At 35.5% G+C, this 21,841-nt stretch overlaps 5 protein-coding genes across 25 annotated transcripts; 3 read left to right on the top strand and 2 right to left on the bottom strand.

Annotated features, from left to right (window-relative positions):
• The first annotated feature begins 847 nt into the window (after positions 1-847).
• Positions 848-12,802, top strand: LOC119080906. Of its 4 annotated transcripts, none has more exons than XM_037189499.1 (8): positions 848-1,289; positions 2,081-2,491; positions 4,915-5,058; positions 5,115-5,276; positions 5,337-5,513; positions 5,724-5,855; positions 9,513-9,802; positions 9,909-12,802. In XM_037189499.1, exons 2-8 carry the CDS (start codon positions 2,098-2,100, stop codon positions 9,990-9,992), a joined length of 1,383 nt encoding a protein of 460 aa, XP_037045394.1. In that variant the 5' UTR covers positions 848-1,289; positions 2,081-2,097; the 3' UTR covers positions 9,993-12,802. The 4 variants fall into 4 exon arrangements, with proteins under 4 accessions (XP_037045394.1, XP_037045393.1, XP_037045392.1 ...); XM_037189498.1 differs by having other exon boundaries at positions 2,050-2,491; XM_037189497.1 differs by having other exon boundaries at positions 848-2,491.
• On the bottom strand, positions 2,848-4,223 carry LOC119080907 (chorion class high-cysteine HCB protein 13-like). Of its 11 annotated transcripts, XM_037189512.1 has the most exons (5): positions 4,038-4,222; positions 3,783-3,948; positions 3,459-3,728; positions 3,297-3,368; positions 2,848-3,206 (listed from the first exon to the last, which is right to left on the bottom strand). In XM_037189512.1, the coding sequence occupies exons 1-5, from the start codon at positions 4,060-4,062 to the stop codon at positions 2,960-2,962; spliced, it is 780 nt and encodes a 259-aa protein (XP_037045407.1). In that variant the 5' UTR covers positions 4,063-4,222; the 3' UTR covers positions 2,848-2,959. The 11 variants fall into 11 exon arrangements, with proteins under 11 accessions (XP_037045407.1, XP_037045402.1, XP_037045400.1 ...); XM_037189507.1 differs by having other exon boundaries at positions 3,297-3,728; positions 4,038-4,223; XM_037189505.1 differs by having other exon boundaries at positions 2,848-3,566; positions 3,621-3,728; positions 4,038-4,223.
• A 741-nt stretch (positions 12,803-13,543) lies between the features above and the next one.
• Positions 13,544-14,671, top strand: LOC119080904 (metallothionein 10-Ia-like). Of its 8 annotated transcripts, XM_037189495.1 has the most exons (5): positions 13,544-13,693; positions 13,780-13,864; positions 13,937-13,983; positions 14,110-14,145; positions 14,236-14,671. In XM_037189495.1, the coding sequence occupies exons 1-5, from the start codon at positions 13,669-13,671 to the stop codon at positions 14,523-14,525; spliced, it is 483 nt and encodes a 160-aa protein (XP_037045390.1). In that variant the 5' UTR covers positions 13,544-13,668; the 3' UTR covers positions 14,526-14,671. The 8 variants fall into 8 exon arrangements, with proteins under 8 accessions (XP_037045390.1, XP_037045389.1, XP_037045391.1 ...); XM_037189494.1 differs by lacking the exon at positions 13,937-13,983 and having other exon boundaries at positions 14,099-14,134; positions 14,189-14,671; XM_037189496.1 differs by lacking the exon at positions 13,937-13,983 and having other exon boundaries at positions 14,099-14,149; positions 14,306-14,671.
• Positions 14,672-16,376: 1,705 nt separating this feature from the next.
• On the bottom strand, positions 16,377-17,166 carry LOC119080896 (histidine triad nucleotide-binding protein 1-like). Its single transcript, XM_037189476.1, has 2 exons — positions 16,711-17,166; positions 16,377-16,636 (listed from the first exon to the last, which is right to left on the bottom strand). The coding sequence occupies exons 1-2, from the start codon at positions 17,149-17,151 to the stop codon at positions 16,475-16,477; spliced, it is 603 nt and encodes a 200-aa protein (XP_037045371.1). The 5' UTR covers positions 17,152-17,166; the 3' UTR covers positions 16,377-16,474.
• Positions 17,125-21,297, top strand: LOC119080882 (protein tumorous imaginal discs, mitochondrial-like). The gene is made up of 8 exons (XM_037189459.1): positions 17,125-17,387; positions 17,857-18,498; positions 18,561-18,631; positions 18,688-18,788; positions 18,855-18,984; positions 19,049-19,198; positions 19,270-19,333; positions 20,934-21,297. The coding sequence occupies exons 1-8, from the start codon at positions 17,216-17,218 to the stop codon at positions 21,206-21,208; spliced, it is 1,605 nt and encodes a 534-aa protein (XP_037045354.1). The 5' UTR covers positions 17,125-17,215; the 3' UTR covers positions 21,209-21,297.
• The last annotated feature ends 544 nt before the right edge of the window (positions 21,298-21,841 follow it).

The following is a 21,841-nucleotide window of genomic DNA, read 5'->3' as shown; positions in this document are numbered from 1 at the left end:
TTATGAATTTAATGAATTAGAAATAGGCCCTGGTTACGGATAATAATAAAACTCGCCTTCGGCTCGATATACGACCTCCCCACACCCCACAAAAAATGTCACAGCACGCCAGTAATCTACTAAACTCAACTCAATTAAAGTTTGTAATTGGTTAGCATTCTACAGTTTTAATTGTTCCACATCCTTCTACATGTTGTCAACAAAAGAAGCGTAGAGAGTGTAGAGCGTAGAGAGAAACGTAAAGACAAACGCTAATTCTAGTTTGTGGTGGAAACCGTGTAGAATAAATAAAACGAAAGAAACAAACGAAACCCACAAAAATTACACTCTTATGATGAGATCAGTTTATTTCACGACGCAGACGAGAAAATAGTATAGTTTTCTCACCTCAGCTGAATAGTTTTTGGAAAAATTGTGAAAACGTTTTCCGCAAAATAGTCTTCGCTGAGGTCTCTGCTTTGTTGTGAAAAACGTTGTGTTTGACCACGCGAAAAGGTAGGATAAGTCCCTCGATATGAAATTAAAAATTTTTTTTCCCTCTGTGAACAAGTAACTATCTGACTTTTTTTCTCGGATTGAATAAGAACAAATGAAGTAATAAAGCTCCGTCACCCACCGGTTCAAATGTATAACCATCTGAATATTCGTCAGTCCACAGTTATCATAGTAGAAAAGATCTTAGAGCGCCTAACCATAAACACCTGCGATGAGATTAACACAATCACGAATAAATGTTAAAAGTTTAAAGCAATAGTTCGTTGTGGTCATATTCAGAAGGCTGAAATGTTGTAATGTTGGTATTACAACTTTGGCAAACAAACCCACTCGTGAAGTTCATGATATGAACAACCCCATTTAGTGTTCATGCGCGAAAAACGAAATTTTTTATCTGCTATATATCAAAATCAGAGAGTCGGTGTCAGTACGAAATCTACACTAGAGCACAAATTTCTTTTCAACATAATCTTTTCAAAATATTTTATGGGAAATCAGTAAACCCCATTCCTATTTTCAATAGAAAAAGTGTTCACCTAACTGGAAAAAACACTAACGCAAAATCTATCTGGTTTTTTCTCTTAAGTTCCTTCAAATAAAACTCATAATTTCTACATAATCAGCACGAAAACAAGCCTGTAACATTATAATGCTTGCCATCTAAAAAAAAGCTTCGATTTTTCTCATCTATGTTGTGCTTTGGATATTTTTCGCATGACGTGCATAACTGGAACACACGGATTATTTTCTAAATGGCCGCAATTTTTGCAACGGTGTTACGCTGATATTACTATGTAATGCTTGAATATTTGTGAATCGTTTAATTAAATACAGGGAAAACATTAATAAGAATCTAATCCATAAACTTTAAGTGTTGTGATTGTCGATACAATTAAGACGAATAATAATTAAGAGCTTTTACGGTAACCACTAACTAGGTAAACTGTTTAAGCGAAATGCAAATTTTCTAAATAATCTTTTTTCGTGTATCGACAACAAAATGAAACGTTATATGTAAGATTCGTGTGGTCAAGTGTTTTTAAAAGGAAACTTTTTTTGTGTATATAAGTATCGTCATATGTATACCTGTATTACAGTTTTAGCGTGAGGTGTGCTCCTTCATGTGTGCCACTTAAGAAAATATGAATCCATTTCAATCGGCTTGACGGGTTCATATTGATGTTGGATTATGTGTTAACATTAATTGGTTGTTATGTGTAGGAAACATTTATACATTAAGCAGTCGTGAAACAGACAAATCGAAAACTGAATTTTTGCAGCAATGTGTGCACTAATCGAGAGAATCGAATGTGAGATATTGCGATCGGTAAAACGAATTTATCAAAAGTTTGTTTTGCATAATGACTTTAAATAGTTGATTTTAATTGGAGCGGACTATCTTCTTCAGTAATTCGAATCAATTACTCTATGTGTTAAATCGAAAAATTCATATTCTAATCTGCACCATGTCTTGAATGTATACAACCACAACACACACTTATCACATTAATAAAGTGTCAATCCTGTAATGTTAGCTAATGTATGGTCTAATAGCTCATTAATGGTCGTTTCATCACATCACCAGATAAAATATTTATTGAAATGGCAAAGATGATAACACCCGTTACATATCCGGACTGGAATTGGAACAGTGTCGTGCATAGATTTTGCTACGTAATATCGACATTGACAAGGTGTCGTAAACTATCAATTTTATCTGGAAGACATTGTCACCGTCGTCGTCATCATCGTCACTATTGTTGTTGCTATTACAGAAAGGGATTCGATTATGTGCTGTTCATAGTGCTTTGTTGTTATTTAATTAATTGTAAATTAATTGCGGCTGATACTAGTCTTAAGTCGAGCGCTCAAATTGTGGAAAAGAAAGTAAATCGTTTCGATGGCGAAACTGCACATCTTCTGGCAGCAGCTGATGAAGAGGAATATGACGATGAAGAAATAGACGAATATCAATTGTTAATATCGAATAAATCTGGTAAGTCTTCAAATGCAAAATCTTTAAATAACTTCCAGAATGATGTACAATCTTTCAAAGACGGATAACACCTTGATGTATACCCATTGCTCTTTAGACTTTTTCATTTATATAAGAAAGAAAGTTAATTTAGCTTGTCACCTCTGTCACCTAGGAAGATACTGATCTCAAAGGTTATAAAGTCCATAAATCAAAGTGAAAAACAAATTTTGGACACAGTTCAGCAATGATGTAGAGAATTGAAATAGTGCTACAGTAACTGTAGTATACTGGAGAAGCACAATAGGGAGGAAGTGACATCCTTTTCTAATGAAGTCAATGAATTTTTGATAGAATTTATTTATTTATTCAAAAAGTTTTGTTTTACAAAATCAGTCCATCAACAATCATAAAGAATTTCCTTCAGCCTTCTCTACACTTCCAACATGCCTCTTTTCTATTACTTTGTGACTTCAGTGTACAGTTTGATTAGGCATCGCACTTACATCCTGCTCCACACTTGCATTGACCATCGCATTTACAACCTGCTCCACACTTGCATTGACCAACGCATTTACATCCTGCTCCACACTTACATTGACCATCGCATTTGCATACTGCTCCACACTTGCATTGACCATCACAATTACATCCTGCTCCACACTTACATTGACCATCGCATTTGCATACTGCTCCACACTTGCATTGACCATCACAATTACATCCTGCTCCACACTTACATTGACCATCGCATTTACATCCCGCTCCACATTTGCATTGTTCATCGCATTTACAACCTGCTACACACTTGCAACTGGTTCCACATTTGCATTGACCATCGCATTTGCATCCTGCTCCACACTTGCATTGACCATCGCAATTACATCCTGCTCCACACTTGGACTCACCATCGCATTTACATCCTGCTCCACACTTACATTGACCATTGCATTTACAACCTGCTCCACACTTGCAACTGGTTCCACATTTGCATTGACCATCGCATTTGCATCCTGCTCCACACTTGCATTGACCATCGCAATTACATCCTGCTCCACACTTGGACTCACCATCGCATTTACATCCTGCTCCACACTTACATTGACCATCGCATTTACAACCTGCTCCACACTTGCAACTGGTTCCACATTTGCATTGACCATCGCATTTGCATCCTGCTCCACACTTGCATTGACCATCGCATTTACATCCTGCTCCACACTTGGACTCACCATCGCATTTACATCCTGCTCCACACTTACATTGACCATTGCATTTACAACCTGCTCCACACTTGCAACTGGTTCCACATTTGCATTGACCATCGCATTTACATCCTGCTCCACACTTGGACTCACCATCGCATTTACATCCTGCTCCACACTTACATTGACCATTGCATTTACATCCTGCTCCACACTTACATTGCTCATCACATTTACAGGCAGTTCCACAGTTGCATTGACAGCATAGACAATCTATATTTTAATTGATTAATACAAAATTAGTTAATGAATGGTTGATTGATTATTTTTCATCAAATTTATCTCAATGTTAATATACTCACTTGTTCCACAACCTTTGCGAGTCATTGTGATGTTAATTGTTCTTTTTTATTTATTGAAAATTCGAAGGGATAAGAAAATTTATTTCCGTACAACAGAAGCTCTGTTTGATTAATGACAACTTTTACAATCGCTGTCATTTATATACTAAAATTAATTTTCAATTATCGACGGCAAAAACGTTGAGCGGTGTGCACCATTCTATTCGAAGATATATGGAAAAAGTATGTTGGTGCTGTCGGCAAAGATAATCATTTTTTGTTGATATCAATAGTCAATGTGTGCAAAATAAACAAACAGAAGAAAATTGATACGACACAATGCCCTCCTACGCATTACGATCTTGTTTTATCTGAATATGTAAACAATTACTGATGAAAGATGAGTCAATATTTTGTGGTATCAGTTTCAGTTCAATTGAAATAACATTCACCCAGATGATTATATTTTATCGCATACGCGGAATATGAAATTGAGTTAGGTAATATATATTAAACGTATAAAGTTAGCGTATAAAGAAGCAAAGCTTTGAAAAATACTTTTTAACAAAATTCTTTAACTTTAAATTTCAATGAGAAAGTTGATGACACTTATGATAATCTGCTCTAGTTTGTGAGCAGGCACGCATCGTGTAGAAAATTCTTGAATTTGTATACTTGATGCAGCTGGTAGAGCCAACAAAATATGAAAAGGCCTCATTGCTTCAATTTTTTCATGTAAACATGCAAAGAGCCCTTCAGGCCCTCCGTTTTTAAGGAAATTTAATTCAAAGTAACGCTACTGTATAGTCTTCAGTCTAAAAGACTACCGTCTATTCTTTACATGCTATAATATCCTTTAGTGGATACACTAAATACTAAAAAAAAATCTTCTCTTCAGCCAAAGGAATGTATATTGGAGCACCATGTGACGAATCTTGCAACTCAAATCTGCTTCACGTACATTGCGACGAAACGACTAAATTATGTGGCTGTGAACGTAACTATCCGGTAAAACTTGGATTGACGAAAGGATGTGCAATGCGTAAGAATATATGATTTATTGATGTCTGATTGATTTCATTAATACCAAAAATCTAGCGAAAAAATTGGGAGAACAGTGCTGGTGGCATCAAACATGTACGTACAACGATGCAAATAGCCTCTGTGTTCAAGTCAAGCACAATGCTCTCTGCTCGTGCTTACCCGGCTATCATTCGGTAACTTATACAAAGCCTTCAAAGCGTGTTTTTTGTACACAAGGTAGAGGTCGCAAGCCTTCGAAATTTCGAGTTGATGTTGTTTGAGTACTTCCATTTACAGATCTCTCTGTGCTCACTTCGGATCTTCCGACTTTGTTGGGTGTATCAACGGGGATAGCTGTTTTAGCAGGCCTTATATGTATGGTTTTACATTTGTTTAGTAAAACTAAATATCCACGACATCGAAACTATGGTGATGCAAATATGCCGCCACCGATAATGTACTCAACAGACACAGGTAAATTGACGATGATCTGTTTTAATCTTCCCCAATATTGCCAATCAAAATTTTATAATAAATGGAATTAGTCATACTCTTAAGTGAGAAAAATAACCATTTTAACCCAAGACTCCACTCAGTAAGCTCCACTTTATTATCGAATTTCATTGGTCCGATATATTTTTGAAAAATTCCAAATTCCAAATTAACATTAACAATTGAATACAGTACACTCGGCAAGACCATCATCACGTAGCAGTTTAAGATCGAGCAATTCTATCGGTTCGTATACAAATCGACGTCCATCAAGTGCTCCACAGTCTGGTTCGAAAGGAATTCTCGTTTCGACGTCTCGATCAGGTGCGGCTAGATCGGCTGCCATATTGCTTATATCGTGTCACATTTCTGCTCTCAACAAAACTAATGGATCGGACGATAATATGACCAAACATTTGCAGAAGCAATTGAAACAACAAAAACAATTACTCCATTTAGAGTTACCGACGGTGAATAGTAAAGGATTAATGAGAAAATTGGGATTGAATGGAAATGAGAGTCACGATGATGATTATAATAGTTTAGATAACGGATGCTGGGAATTGGGAGCGGTACCAACGCCCGCTAGTGATGTACCAAAAGTGGCGGTAAAAATGGATTTATTTTTGGGTTTTTGTTCGATGTCAAATTGATGTTTTTTTTTTATTTTTTCGTTTTTTCGTTTTTTTTCTATTTTTTTGGTTACAAGAAAAACTAGACATAAAACAAATTGGTCTGTTACGCAATATTTTCGTTTTTACCCCAAGAATAAATTCACTATTCTCTATAATATCAAATCGCGAACTGAGCTGACATTGGCTCATATAATAAATTGCATGTTAAAACAAATGAAGTAAAAGATTTCATTTTGGTCTGCCGAAAATGCTTATATGACTCTAAGCAATAGATTCGATTGTTGGCCTAATTGTTCAAGTTTGCTGTCTGTGAAAGGCTTTGGATGAAGTACTTCATCTTCTTGGTGAACTCTAATTATTGTTGCAGGAAAACAAAACCAACGAGACAATACAAAACGGTTTCGGTTAAATATAAACTTGGTTACCGTTTTCACTGTTCCTTCAAAAAACTAACTTCCAAAGGAACTAGGAATATAAGTCATCTGAATAAAAAAAAAATGGGAAGAGGAAACACAATAAGTGCTACTCACTTCGGCGCTATTTTCTAATTTGACTTGCAAATTTTATTTTATAAATTGAATTATAACCTATGATCCCGTCCTGTCTATAGTAGCTCTTTTGATAATTAAGTTGATTATATTTTTCTTTGTTTCCATTTTTTCGTATCATTTGGAATGAAATCGTGAGTCTTGTGTGTTGTAAGTGAATCTGTTTGTAGAAAGAACAGAAATTTACTTTTATATATACAAGTTTTGCTGTTGTTTCGTTGTTTCGACCAATGTTGTGTTAACCGTTTCATAGATATCATTACTAAATATAAGACATTCATCTAAATAAAATTTAAAATTTAAATTTTACTATCCTATCCGTCCATTAAACGAATTCATCAAAACGTCTTCTTTCTAAATTCATGTCTTTATCTATAACAAAAATCTGAAACTAAATGAACAATTTAAAACACATTTAATACACCAGAGATGGCGCAAACACATATTGAGCAATATGGCGGTACAATTATAGACATTTTTTATTAATAAAATATTTTAATGGTAAAAAGAATTTTTTATAAAATTGTTTTCTCTTTACTTCACACATTTTCATCAAACATTTATATTTCTACCAATAAATTTTCAAGCTCTCATTATATCACTTCGGAATTCGTTGTGAATTGATTTGGGTCGCCGAAGCCCCTAATTCGTTCCCCGAATTCTTCAATATTTTTGTGAGCTTTCTTAATTTCACATTTTTTCCACTATCATTATCTGCTTTTGGCTTGCGATAGAAAAGGCATGCTGATGAATGCTGCAAATAGCTAAAACAGCGTGATTTCTGTATAAGCTGAAGCAAAGTTCTGAGCTCCGTGATTATTTGTGATTCGGAAATCCTATTTGAACTAAAAAAAGCTTCAAGCTGTTTTCTGTGCTCAAGCTAAAGCTAACAATAAATCAATTGTGTTTTTCACGTTTTCCGGCTGTTTTACACTCCGTGAGCCCTTGTTATAATTTGTTTTCATGATCATTTCAACCGATACGGAGTGTTAAAATGGACAATTACGTGAAAGGGCTTTATTTTTGTTCAACATTGCCATAGGTTAACTTTCATCTGTATATTTCATTAAAAACCTTCATTGAATACTTTTAACGCGCAACACATTATCTGAAATTATATCAGATTTGATATACTATGGAAAGAGAGGAATCTCTACGCGTGGAAGAAGGGTCGAAAACGCTTTGCAAAAAAAGAAAATCCGACGAAATGCAACGTTGATACTGAATGTTCCCATTGCTCATCAATGACTTCAACAAGAATTTAGGTATATTTAGGTATTGGCATAGAAAATATTTGGAGGCATAAATAAATACATCGACCAAAAATTGGAGGCTTTTGCGAAATTGAAATTTTCATTTCCAGTATGGCCAGTCGGGCTTGCACGATGATTGACAATTTTAATATTACCTCAAATGCCGAACAATAAAAAGTCTTATCCCAAAAGTTGAAAAATCGAAAAAGTTTTGCTAGCATTGCTAGGCTGCTACATAAGATTTCTTACCCATGGCTAGGGTACATAAAAGTTTTTGTTGTTTATATTACAGTGTTGCAAAAAAAACTCAAATTAATTTTTTAATTCCATACCGTTCTACATCTACAGTTTTATCTGTTCCACACGCTCCATATTTTATCGACAGAAGATACACAAGAGTCACCGTTCGTGTGGAAGAGACGAAATAGAAAAGGGACGCTTCCTAGGGAAAAATAAATGTGGAACGAATAGAACAATGGAAACAAAGCAAAAACTTATCTTAAGTATAGTTTAGCAGCTAATTATATTCATTGTATTGTTCTCTAGTGATGAACCTCTTGAAAACAGTTCATTTTCCATACTAATGTCAAGAATAAACCTCGTATGATTAATGTGCGGAAAATTTAAGTTTAACGATTAAATACCAAATGCCTTTTGAGCAAATTTCTAAGAGTCTCTTCAAAATAAATGTAAAAACTTTCATTCAAATCTCTTTTTTCACATACATTTATTAACAGTGAGAAATTTTACAGTCGGTGATTAACCGTTTTTGTTTAACCATTTCTTTCATTGAAAACTAAATTCAAAGCATATAATCCGAAAAGCTCATTTGTGACGACAGTTAAATAATTCCTCCTTATAATGTTAATTTCATAATGGGTTGTTGAAAGTTTCATGCACATTATATGAGCAACATTCAATTTACATGATGTATATATATACCCATCTCACATTTTATTATACACTTACAATCGACCAATCTATATTAAAGTTGAGCATGATTTTATTTCAGCAAACAATATATCATGCATACTATTCAAAATTATCGAATGCCAGCTATCAAGCATATAAAAATCAATCAAAAGTTTTGGTCCTTGGAAAACTGTTCTCGCAAGTCTTCTGATGCTTTTTATTCACTCATTTTCCCTCTTACTACCAATTCATTCCATTTGAAACATTTTCAATGAAAAGATTGCAAATAAATATCCATATTTTTACCGCTATCAGCTGAACAGCAAAGAAATGGAATAATTAAACTTTTGCACATAAGCATAGATACTTTCCACACTTTTGTAAATTTACATTCGGCAGAGTAGAAAAAGGTTGCAATTTAAACAAGAACTTACTTTCTCTTCTTTTTTTAATTATGCAGAACCCTTTCATAATTATAATACGCTTTTTATGTTACCCTTTGTACATACAGCTTCAAAGCTTGCATTTTATTCAAGACAATAATGTAATGTAGATAGACAATGGTTAGAGAAAGGAAGATACGGAAACGAATGCACCGACGACAATTTGTAATAAACTTTTTGTGTATTTTAGGTTCACGAAGACCATCTCTAGCATCTGTTCATAGCACAAGTTCGTCAATCAAAAGCTATAGCATGATTCGCATCGAAAAAGAATTACAACAAAAAGAGCTCCGACAAGATATGAAATTACGTTTAGCTAGGCTTCAACAACAGCAACATCAACAGCAAATGAAACCGCATATTATGATCAGTGATCCATTACTGCACGGTGTCATATCGAAAAATGCTTTATCATCTCCCAGCCCAATTACACCGAATTCAACTGATGAATTACTACCGTCTGTTGATGAAACACTAGAGGTATTCATGGAAATTTTGTTGAATGAGTTGTGTCCTCTGTAGTTTTTCGACAACTTTTTAATCTAACTATGGAACATGTCTAACAAAGACTTTCGATTTATTACAGCTTTCACCACCAGAGTCGATCATAGCTTCGAACAATGCTTCATATATAGGACCGTGCTCATCAAATGAAGCTTTACTAAATTAACCTTTCAGAAACGGCTATCGACCACGACATAAAATAAGCGATGAGCTTTTAGCTAATGTCCTCTTGTATTGCAAAAAATTTTGTATTCAACACGACGCGATACTTTGATCAGAAGAAATATTTAACAGAATTAATGACTGTGTCGTGTTAACGCTTGTGGCTTCTGAAAGGGTAAATTACTTTGAGATATTATTGAAAATGTAAGCATTTAACACAAATAGATTTTGTATTCAACCACAACTGGTATTGCTAAGCTTAAGGCCTTGATATAGGAGAAATTGTGTAAAACAATAAGTGTTATATTTACGGATGTTTCAATAGTTTATCAACAATCTTTCATCGACAGAGAGAAGATTTATAGAATAAAAAGTAAATTTATTGGAACAAACATATCGAAACTAAAAAGTTGAAAGAAGTTGAACTGACCAAATGAATTTATTTGTTCGTAAAGTTTTGTGTAACAAAGTGATTCCATCAACAATCGTAAACGCATTTTCTTGAGTCATCTCTTCACTTGCAACATCCTTCTTTTCAATGATCTTGTGACTTGCTCAAACATTTACTGCGTTGGGCGTCACACTTACAATCAGGATCACACTTGCATTTACAGCTAGTTCCACAATTGCATTGACAATCTGTTTCAAATAGATTAATGCAAAGTTAGGTTCTGAATGGATATTATTCAATAAATCGTTTCAGTGAAAATGTACTCACTTGTTCCACAACATTTGCAAGTCATTATGATTTTATTTCTTTCGTTTTTATCTTATGAGTTTAAAGGAATACACAAGTTGATGTACGTACAGCAGTACACTAAGGACAACTTTTGTGATCGTTATCGTTTAATTACTAAAGCCAGATTCCAGCTATTGACTCCGGGAACGTTGCAATGTGTGCATGTGCATTACTTCTATTCGAAAGATATGGAAACAGTATGTTGATGCTGACGGCAAAGATAATAATTTTTGTTCAAGTCAACAGTGTCATATGAGTGCTTGTGTGCAAAATAAACAAACTGAAGAATACCATTGGTATGACGCACTGTACTACGTACAGAATTATCATAAGAGCGATAATGATTTTATCTAAAGTTTGAAGAACTTCTGATGAAAGTAACAGTTGCAGTGATTATTCCGTGATAAGATTGTCGTTGAGGATGGTGAAGAATTTATTGAGAAGTCCCTGAATGAAATGAAAGTTTGTAGGAGTGACAAAACTGTTTTCAGTTTGTTAAAATTCTTTTGAATCATATTGAGCAGGGACCAGTTCAATCAAACATAATTGGTCGAAATGTAGAATTGGTCAATGTAATGCCTTGAATGTTAAATATGGGTAGCGGATGGGAATTATTAATTGTTGATAAACGTATTTGCACATCGTAAATACCAAAAATGATTATTGTAAGTGTTGTATAACGAATTTAATGTTTCTGATTACAATGTAATTAATTATCAAGTTACGGATCTTGCACAGTCCCACTTGAAAATGAATGGATGTTTTGAAATGAGAAGTTAGATAAAGAAGGAAAGAGAAGATCGGAATATAATGTGACTACGAGGGGCGGAGAATTGCGGAATTCCCTAGACAAGTATTATTTTACTAAAAGACAGTTTTGCTAGTGATGTCCCCAAACATAAAATAATTTGCTCTGGAATTTCAAAGGATTTTTTCAAAAATTTTGAGGTTTCAAGCGTCCTTTTTTAATTTCTGAAGATTTTAAAGACAAAAAATTCCACGTCTATCTGAAGTAATTAGACACTTACAGACCTGCAACGAATCACATAAATTATGGAACCTCATTGTCAGAAGATTTCATTTAAACATATCATTCGGCTATCCGCCTCTTGCAGCGTATAAATTGTCAATGTAACTTGAAGTGGAAGTACCAAACCGACTAATATTTCCTTTTTATTTTTGTTTAAAAAAAATATTTATCGGTCCATGAATGTTTAAAACAAAATCTAATTTACCACAGTCTGATAATACCAGAATAACTAGCACAGTCCCTAAATTATTTATCGAACAACGTGCGTTTAAAATATAATGTAAAAACAATCTATAATCAATTCCGAATTTCTGTAATTTGTATTGCTTTTCCATTTAAATAGAACCGAACAGAAACTAAAAACTTATAAACGAAATGATAATAAGAAATTTTAGCAAATAACGTTAAATAAAGAAAATTATAATCTAAATGAAAACGAAATACATTTGTACTCATCCGCAAACCGAAATAAAGTAAACTAACTAACCACATAATCAAATAAAATAAAATCAGATGCATAGTCAAAATAGTTTCTTAAAGTTTTGCAATGACTCTTGATTACATTACTTCACTACTTAAAAACTTAAAACTAAAAAATTAATTGAAATTGAAACCGCAGAAGCTCTTAAAACGAACTTTCACTATTTATTCAACTACAGACTAAGTTTTTACCCAAGTCCCTAGTTTTGCAATTTAAGTTTAGACAATTTATTTTGGCATCCTACCGGTCGTAAGTGGAAGATTGATGTAATGCAAAAAAGAAGAAAAAGATAATAGCAAACAAATTGCTAGTGTCGACCATTCATATCAAAGCCCATTTGTGTACTTTTAGAGACGTTAATTGAGAAAAATTATATGGACAATATTCCACATTTGGTTTCATCTCTTTCGTTAGATAAATAAAACTATGGAAATAAAGAAATAAAAATGTTAATTTTCATAGTCGGAATTACTCCCTTTAGTCCATTGGTATGTTAGACTTTGATTCGATTTTAGTTAAACTGTGTAAAAAGTATATAGACTGAAATAAAATTATAAACAAAAATAGAATTGGCCTTTTCATTGCAATATTTCAAGATCAATTAATCAGAGATATTGCAAAATATCTGCAAAATTAACGGACGTTCAAGTTCTCCAAATTTTACTAATTTTTTTGCGAATGATGAATATGGCGAGGAGAATATGAATCTTACCTTTTTAGTAATCAGCTTTCGACAACGACATAAATAAAATTGATAAGCGCTAGCTAGTGTCCACTTATATATCGGAATGTGTAAAAATATTGAAGTAATAGATTCTGCATCAAATACACTAGGAAGATAACCCTACACAACGAAGTAGTAGATTTAATTATTTTGTTGTGATAAGGTTGCCGTTTCTAAAAGGTTAAGAAAAAGAAGAAAAAATCGTGTGTAGACGTATTTTTGGAACCGTTTTGGTTTCGAATGTTTCTTGAGAATGAAAGGTTGTTTCCCATTCTGATACGAAAGATACACCATCGTCATCAATAACTTACGAATGTGAACATTTGACTAATGCTTAAACAAATCGCTAATGTTCCACCTTCATCTTCCGATATCCGTGTTAATAAGAGCATAATTAGTGTGGTGATCAATCTGTTGCATCATTGGTACTTTTCCTCAGTTTGTTTATTTTGCACACATGATACGTTTCAGTTCAACAAAAATCTTATCTTTGCAGTCAGCACCAACGTATACGGTTTTCATATCTCGAATAGAATAGTGCACACCGCTCAACGTTTTTACCGTCGATAAATTGAAAATTATTTTTGGTATATAAACGACTACGATTGGAAAAGTTGTCATTAATCAAACAGAGCTTCTGCTGTACGGAAATCAATTTTCTTATTGCTTTAATTTCTCAATAAAATAAAAAAGAATTAAAATCACGATGGCTTGCAAAGGTTGTGGAACAAGTGAGTATTATTTTCATTGAGACGATTTTCCAATGAAAAACATCAACTAAATCGTTAACTAAATTTGAATTAATCTTTTAAAATAGATGCTCAATGTAAGTGTAAAACTGCCTGTAACTGCGATGCACAATGCAAGTGTGGAACCACCTGTAAATGCGATGCACAAATCAAGTGCGGAAGTGGCTGTAAATGTGATGGTCAATGTAAGTGTGAAGCAGGATGCAGATGCGATGATCAATGCAAGTGTGGAGCAGGATGTAATTGCGATGATCAATGCAAGTGTGGAGCTGGCTGCAAATGCGCAACTGCCTGTAAATGCGGTGATCAATGCAAGTGTGGAGTTGGCTGCAAATGCAATGCTCAAGAGAAATGTGGAACTGATTGTAAATGCGATAGTCAATGTAAGTGTGGAGCAGGATGTAAATGCGATGGTCAATGCAAGTGTGGAACTGGCTGCAAGTGTGGAACTGGCTGCAAGTGCGATGGTCAATGTAAGTGTGGAGCAGGATGTAATTGCGATGGTCAGTCTAAGTGTGTAGCAGGATGTAATTGCGATGGTCAATGCAAGTGTGGAGCTGGCTGCAAATGTGCAACCGCCTGTAAATGCGGCGATCAATGCAAGTGTGGAGTTGGCTGCAAATGCAATGCTCAAGAAAAATGTGGAACTGATTGTAAATGCGATGCTCAATGTCAATGTGGACCTAGCTGTGAATGCGATGTTCAAGAAAAATGTGGAACTGGCTGCAAATGCGCTGCTCAATGCCAATGTGGAACCAACTGTAAATGTGATGCTAAAGAGAAATGTGGAACTGGCTGCAAATGCAACGCTTAATGCAACTGTCGATGCATGTCACAAGATGGAACACTAGGATGTTGAAAGTGAAGAGAAAGCTGAAGAAAATTCGTCACGATTGTTGTAGAAATCATTTTGTTAAACCAAAAACTTTATGATGAAATAAATTGTTCTGGTTAACTCAACTTCATTGCAAAAGCTTTTTACTGTAATTCTGCACCGTAAAAAGCGTTTTTATTTTTTTTTTAAATCCAATTTCTTATAGCCTTCATCTTAGGAATTTAATCAAACTTCAAGTTGTCTTAGTGACACTAAGTTAGTGCTAACTTCTCTGTTCGACGTAGACTGGGAACAAAGGGATTTCTGTATTTGCTTCATGAATCTAGTGTGAAAACGATGATACCGTTGTACCTATTCTCATCTGATGTCAAGAATAGGCAGCTGTCACAAGAGTAGAATATTGACTATACTGTTACACACGTAAAAAATCCCACTTTCATATCTAAGCTGTTCTTCTACATTTCTCTAATTTGCTGTTTGAAATGAGAGAAACGGAGGGGACCAGCAGTAACAGCTTAGTTACATAAGTGGGATTTTGTATGTTGGCAAGGCAGTAATTGTAGCTCTTACTCTAACCGCGTGCCTTCAAAGCAGTGAAAATACCTGGTACACTGGTGTGACTTACTGCTGTATTTCAATTCTATTACTATGCTTGGTGCTTTGCCTGTTCAGTTAGAGTGAGTAAGACAGATGCCAACCGATCAAAATTTGAAAATCTCTTTGAGGGATTCTTTTGAAAAACAGCCTACCGAAATCGGACGCATTTTCCAGTGGACTTTTTTATATGTGCCTAGAAAGGACTTCGACCCTAGAACCCAAAACCACTTTCAAAAAATTTCTTCGAAGCTTTTGTGACTGGTGAAAGGTGATCAAAAACCGAAAACTTGCACTTTTCTTACCAAAATTTCTCCGGGTACACGAGCCGTACATGGTCTTGTGGGGTGTCATTACAAAGGTAATCACATGTACTATTGAGCCGAATACAGACTAATTGGTTTTAAAATTAATCCACACTGAAATATGTGCAGTTGAAGTTTTCAACCGAAAACTTGCACTTTTCTTACCAATATTTCTCCAGTTACATGAGGCGTACATGGTGATGTGGGGTATCATTTGAAAGGTAATTTTATGTGCTTTTGGGCCAAATAGGGTCTTATGGGGTTTGGATGCATATTCGATGAAATATGGGCACCTAAACATTTCAACTTCTCATATTTCATCGCATATGCATCCAAACCCCATAAGACCCTATTTGGCCCAAAAGCACATAAAATTACCTTTCAAATGATACCCAACATCACCATGTACGCCTGATGTAACTGGAGAAATATTGGTAAGAAAAGTGCAAGTTTTCGGTTGAAAACTTCAACTGCACATATTTCAGTGTGGATTAATTTTAAAACCAATGAGTCTGTATTCGGCTCAATAGTACATGTGATTACCTTTGTAATGACACCCCACAAGACCATGTACGGCTCGTGTACCCGGAGAAATTTTGGTAAGAAAAGTGCAAGTTTTCGGTTTTTGATCACCTTTCACCAGTCACAAAAGCTTCGCAGAAATTTTTTGAAAGTGGTTTTGAGTTCTAGGGTCGAAGTCCTTTCTAGGCACATATAAAAAAGTCGACTGGAAAATGCGTCCGATTTCGGTAGGTTGTTTTTCAAAAGAATCCCTCCTTTGAAATTCTCTCTCTTCAATCCGTCTTTACAACAAAACCGTATAAAGCGCAAAATATCAATGACACGAACTCCTCAAATTCACGAAAAACAGCTGACTTAAATAAAAATAAAGTTAAAGTCCAGACCAGCAACACAACAAACTACAATAAAAAAAGAAGAAAAACTTACTGAAATGTTTATTCACATTTTTTCATTCCTTCATTTCCGTGACTTTATCACAAAAGTTGTAAGACTTGTAAAAATAGAAATCTAAACTGGAGGCCAGCCGCATTGCTTTCCACCAAGAATGTGAAGGTGCAGATGGTAAACACTCTGGCACCCGTCTTTGCCATTATTTATGACCAATCGAAACCCATCCGGACACAATGATTTACCAAGTTGTCCAGCCGTGTACATCAAATGACCAAGTAGCTGCAAATTATATATTAGTAACACATCAGCGATTCCGTTTGTTTTCAGTTGTATAATAAGTTTTTTGCTATCACCTGAGCATCGGTCTCTTTGGACTCGCTCAAAGAATCAATGCGAATCTTCGGTATCAACAGAAAATGCACCGGTGCTTGTGGACTTATATCGTTGAAGGCCAAACAGATATCATCTTCGTAAATTATTTTGGCCGGAATTTCTTTGCGAATAATTTTTTCAAAAATTGTCTCTGCCGTTTTATTGTTGGCGTAATTTTTGGCAGCTATGCCGGCAATTTCACTTTCTTTACTCATTTGGATAATTGAACTGTGATTATATTTTGATTGAATTGGTGCAACAACTTGACGTAATTTACTCAGTCTTCGCAGAAAAAACATTATTTTGATCTGTACGATAACGACGATAGCCTTCCGTCGTCCGGTGTGTGTTGACAATGTTTTGACATTCTCTTCTTCAACAGCTGTTCCGTTTTGTTTTGACAACGAAGGCTTTGAGCTCATGTCATTGCGCTGTCACTAGCAGGGAATTTTGTCCAACCCTGTTGTCAGTCTTTCAATCAAAAGTATGGCCGCAACACGGTCGCTTGTCGGAATTTTGAGTTCAAATAACTTAAAGTTTCTGGGTTCCAGAACTATTCAAACGTCCTCAGTGCGAGCGTTTAGTGTTTGTGACAGTTGCACCCACTCAAATAGCTTGTATGGCAAATCTATCTTAACTAAAACCAAAACCAATTCAGGTGAGATCAGGATGTGGTTGCTAACTATTTTCATTTCGTTCTGTGTTAGTGTAGCTGTTGTGTCCTTGTTATTTGCTTTGACATTAATGTGGATATCATTTCGAGGATGGTCACAGGCTTTTCCGTTTCAATTCGGAGTGTTCTATGTGATTTCGAGTGTTACTTTTCATCTTAAAATTTTAACATAACCTCAACGTTTAGACGAAAATGTTTCATAATTTCTTCGGGAGTTGCATGAGAACATCGCTTCGGGCTGCTAAAGAGTATTTTTCTAAAATTGTTTTGTGTTGTCGCACAATAATTTGATGTTTTTGATAAGGAGTGACTTAAAAAGTGATTCTTCTTGAATTGAACTGATTTATTGATTAAATAAGTCACCCATTTGCGACTAGAGGTCATCGGTGAAGAACGACCGTTTACGAAGGTGTGGACTTAATACTGGTAATAAATCAAATAATTTTCATTTCAGCGCTTCATACCACCCACAAATTCATTCATTCGTCGAGTACACTCTACCAAAAAGACTATTACCAAATATTGGGAGTGTCGAAGAACAGTTCCGCGAAGGACATTAAGAAATCATACTATGAATTAGCCAAAAAGTATCACCCCGACACGAATAAAGAGGATCCAGACGCCAGTAAGAAATTCCAGGAAGTGTCCGAAGCGTACGAAGTGCTAAGTGACGAAACGAAACGTCGCGAATATGATACGTACGGTCAAACGTCCGAGCAAATGGGTAGAGCTGGTGGTGGTGGAGGACCCAGAGGACCACAAGGATTCGCGCAAAATTGGCAATTCCGATCAACCGTAGATCCGGAGGAATTGTTCCGGAAAATTTTCGGCGACGCCAATTTTGGTAGCAAGGCTTTCGACGACTTTTCGGATTCACAATTTGGTTTTGGTGCAGCTCAGGAGATCGTGATGAATTTAACATTTTCTCAGGCAGCTCGGGGTGTTAATAAGGATATTAATATAAATATTGTCGACACGTGTCCGAAATGTGCTGGATCGAGGTGTGAACCGGGTACAAAACCTAGCCATTGTCAATATTGCAATGGAACGGGAATGGAAACAATTTCAACCGGACCGTTCGTTATGCGATCGACATGTAATTACGTTACTCATCTGCAGCGTTTTCCTAATATTTACTAATATTTCCACCATTTTCAGGTCGATATTGCCAGGGCTCCCGGCAGTTTATTAAGTATCCATGCAATGAATGTGATGGTAAAGGTCAATCGGTAATTCGGTCGTTCGTTTTCGCTGAAAGTTCGACTTTAAAATTACGTTTTTGTAGGTGCAACGTAAAAAAATCACTGTTCCTGTACCGGCTGGTGTTGAGAATGGGCAGACAGTACGAATGGCAGTTGGACGCAAAGAAATATTCATCACATTCAAGTAAATCTGAATAAGTTATATACGAACAATGGAACAGTAGCTCAGCTGGATGTTTCATTCTTACAGGGTGGAAAAAAGCAGATATTTCCGTCGGGACGGCGCTGATGTGCATACAGACGCTGAAATTTCGTTATCGCAAGCAATATTAGGTGGAACAATACGAGTACAAGGCGTCTACGAAGATCAAACCATTCAGGTAATGTTAGCAATATAAATTAATTAGCAACGGAAATGATAGCGGTTGTGACACTACATTGCAGATTATGCCTGGCACATCATCCCATACGAAGATTAATTTAAGTGGAAAAGGATTGAAACGAGTTAATTCGCATGGACAGGGCAATCATTACATTGACTTGAAAATTACAATTCCGAAAAAATTGACGCAAGAACAGAAGGCATTGCTGCAGGTAGATTTCTGTTTCATTAAATTTTTTTTACATTTTTTTCAATTAACCGAATTTCCTCGATGAATTAATAGGCGTACGCTGAACTCGAAGAAAACACTCCCGGTCAAATAATGGGCATCACACATAAAACCGATGGTAAGTCAGCTGATGGTAGTATGTCCGATAAATATACGCAACGGTCAAAAGATAGGGATAGTTACAGTGAGCACGATCCGACAGACACTGTTGAATATCAGAAAGAACAGTTGGGCGATTCAAAGTTTTACTTTTTCGTTGGCGTTTTTCTTGTAGCTTGCGGAATTTTTTATGCCTCCTCAAGACAGTCGCTGGACTTAGATTACGAGAGGGAATTAGTGTACAAAAAATTAGCTGAGCAGGAAAATGAACGAAGGTTTGAGGAAGAGGCGCGATTAAAATCAAAGTTAGGTCCATTTCGGGACGCATAATAATTTAGACGAAAATCGAAAATTCGGGCAGCCAATCACATGAATTTGCACTGTTCACTCAATCTTTTGACTGTTCCAATAAAGTGTGCGCTTAAAAGGCCATCTAATTTCCCAATTTTGATTGTTACATAAAATTATATGGAATGTCCGGCATTGTAAAGTAGAATAAAAATGTTGAAAAAAATACAAAAACAAAGATTTTTCCTTTCGAATTCGGCTGCAGTCAGATTGTTTTGAACAGCGCACTATCAAATGATATTGAATTTGTCAAAGAGATTCACACCTTGAGATATTAGCTGTGGCCGGGAACTTAGACACAAATATTTTCTCTATTATAAAATTTCCTTCGTACTTAACGATGATGGCCAATTTTTGAAATATTTATTTTTTAACCAAGAGAATAGAGTTGGAAATTTCACTTCGAGTGTGTTGTTTCTGGCCAGATCAAATCACCCGACAAAATGAAATTTCCAACTTTTTTTTCTCTCGTTGAACAAATTACTATTTCATGTGCGCGTTGTGTTTTGCCACGAAAAAAATGTGTTTCTTGACGACTGGTCGAATGATATTTCTAGTGAGAAAAGTGCAGCCCTTTCTCTCCCGTCCGTGTTGAGAAAATAGAACTTTTCGTATTCGAACTGTCACTTTGTTTATGTTTTCGAAAATGTTATGGCAAATCGATGTTTTTGTTTCGTGGAGAAAAACGGCAAAACACAACATGCACACATGAAGAACGTTGTGTTCACCTATGAAAGAAAAAAAAAAGAAAATTCCAACTCGAGCGAAATTACGGCCCTCGCTGCTCTGGCCGCAAACATTGCTCTTGTTGGAAATTCCTAATTCCTACTTTCTCCCCTCAGTAAACAAATAACTATATTCATAAATTTTTAACGTGTTTGTGTTGTATGGGCTGAACATTTAATGAAAACTTTCCGGATGGTACTGCGAATAAATCAAATTTTCCATAAAAATCGTGTGTTTCGTAGAACTACTTTTCGACTGACCGACAGCATCGTTAACTTGAATTAACTTCCTTCTGCGTTAGTATTTAACGAGACATTAGGACTTTGAGCAATTTTTTTGCTGATTTTAGTAGTCGCGTAGTGGCGAAGTTAAAGTGATTCAGATGAAGCAATTGGCTTGATTTTTATCAATACATTTTCGTTGAAGCGGTTTTTCATGTTTAGAAACTTGGTCTGTTAGGCTAGTTAGAACTACCTTGAAACTTCCGAAATTTCCTGCTGTTAATGTTCAACTTCCTTCAAATTCATAAATTTATTTTACAACAGGCACAAAAGAAAACTTCAACGAACCTAAGAATCTCACCAACACCATACGTGAGGTCTTGACAAAGGCAAAGCAGTTAGCTTGTGAAATTACCAACAAAACGGAAAAAACGAACAAAGCAAGTACCACCAGTGATCCGAAAGTCAACAAAAAGACAACTAACGGTGGAGAGAAAAGTGCGAACGAGAAAAGTGGTGGCGTCAAAAGTAAAGTTGAGAAAAGTGGCGACGATTCAACTAAAACGGCTGATGCTGAGAAAAAACGTGATAAAATATAGAAAATCGAATAGCCCGGTTGAACATGAAGTGTTATAAATAAAAGAGGAGACGTTCCAAATAAACTTTCAGTTGCTTTAATAGGAAAAAAGCTGATTTTTCATTTTCTTACCAATAAATAGTCACTTTCTCCCCTACGCTTGAAAGCTTTTGTTGTGAAAATCGTGGTATTTAACTCAGGAAAAGGTTGGAAATTGCATTTTTAGACTCACATTCAAATGACATCCACCCTGATTTTAGTCAAATATGGTTCAACGAAGACAATCATCGTTAAAATCGTAACATGAGTAAACGTCAAATCACCAAAACCAAAATTTTAGTGAAATAGTTATTTTAGCAACACTTCAGCGATTCCATTCATTTTCAGTTGTATAATTAATTCTTAGAAATCACCGGAGCATCTGTCTCTTTGGTCTCAAAGAATCACAGAAGCTTACGACAATTGAAGCGTTATCAAATACAAATCTGGAACTTTATAATTCAAAGAGCAAATATTTCCAGGTCATTAAACAGTCCCCTTTCATCGGCGAAACGGGAAGAAATCGCTAAAATTGCTCGAATGGGGTCTCTATTTGTGTACTAGAATGTTTGACGGTCTAAAAGTCGCAACGGCAAATATAAACAAATTGCTATCG

This window comes from Bradysia coprophila, unplaced genomic scaffold (genome assembly GCF_014529535.1).
Source record: "Bradysia coprophila strain Holo2 unplaced genomic scaffold, BU_Bcop_v1 contig_350, whole genome shotgun sequence".
Lineage (NCBI taxonomy): Eukaryota > Metazoa > Arthropoda > Insecta > Diptera > Sciaridae > Bradysia > Bradysia coprophila.
Note: the sequence above shows the minus strand (reverse complement) of the source record. Positions and strands in the feature narration are given on the sequence as shown.

Coding starts and splice junctions, on each gene's coding strand:
- LOC119080906 (XM_037189499.1), top strand. CDS start 2,098: ATGGCAAAGATGATAACACCCGTTACATATCCGGACTGGAATTGGAAC. Junction 5,514..5,723: donor AATGTACTCAACAGACACAG/GTAAATTGACGA, acceptor AATTGAATACAG/TACACTCGGCAAGACCATCA. Junction 9,803..9,908: donor CTGTTGATGAAACACTAGAG/GTATTCATGGAA, acceptor GATTTATTACAG/CTTTCACCACCAGAGTCGAT.
- LOC119080907 (XM_037189502.1), bottom strand. CDS start 4,062: ATGACTCGCAAAGGTTGTGGAACAA. Junction 3,949..4,037: donor TCGCAAAGGTTGTGGAACAA/GTGAGTATATTA, acceptor ATTAAAATATAG/ATTGTCTATGCTGTCAATGC. Junction 3,729..3,782: donor AAATGCGATGGTCAATGCAA/ATGTGGAACCAG, acceptor TGGTCAATGTAA/GTGTGGAGCAGGATGTAAAT.
- LOC119080904 (XM_037189489.1), top strand. CDS start 13,669: ATGGCTTGCAAAGGTTGTGGAACAA. Junction 13,694..13,779: donor TTGCAAAGGTTGTGGAACAA/GTGAGTATTATT, acceptor CTTTTAAAATAG/ATGCTCAATGTAAGTGTAAA. Junction 14,027..14,152: donor AAATGCGGTGATCAATGCAA/GTGTGGAGTTGG, acceptor AACTGGCTGCAA/GTGTGGAACTGGCTGCAAGT.
- LOC119080896 (XM_037189476.1), bottom strand. CDS start 17,151: ATGAGCTCAAAGCCTTCGTTGTCAAAACAAAACGGAACAGCTGTTGAA. Junction 16,637..16,710: donor CCAAAGAGACCGATGCTCAG/GTGATAGCAAAA, acceptor TATAATTTGCAG/CTACTTGGTCATTTGATGTA.
- LOC119080882 (XM_037189459.1), top strand. CDS start 17,216: ATGGCCGCAACACGGTCGCTTGTCGGAATTTTGAGTTCAAATAACTTA. Junction 18,632..18,687: donor GTGATGGTAAAGGTCAATCG/GTAATTCGGTCG, acceptor ACGTTTTTGTAG/GTGCAACGTAAAAAAATCAC. Junction 18,985..19,048: donor ACGAAGATCAAACCATTCAG/GTAATGTTAGCA, acceptor ACTACATTGCAG/ATTATGCCTGGCACATCATC.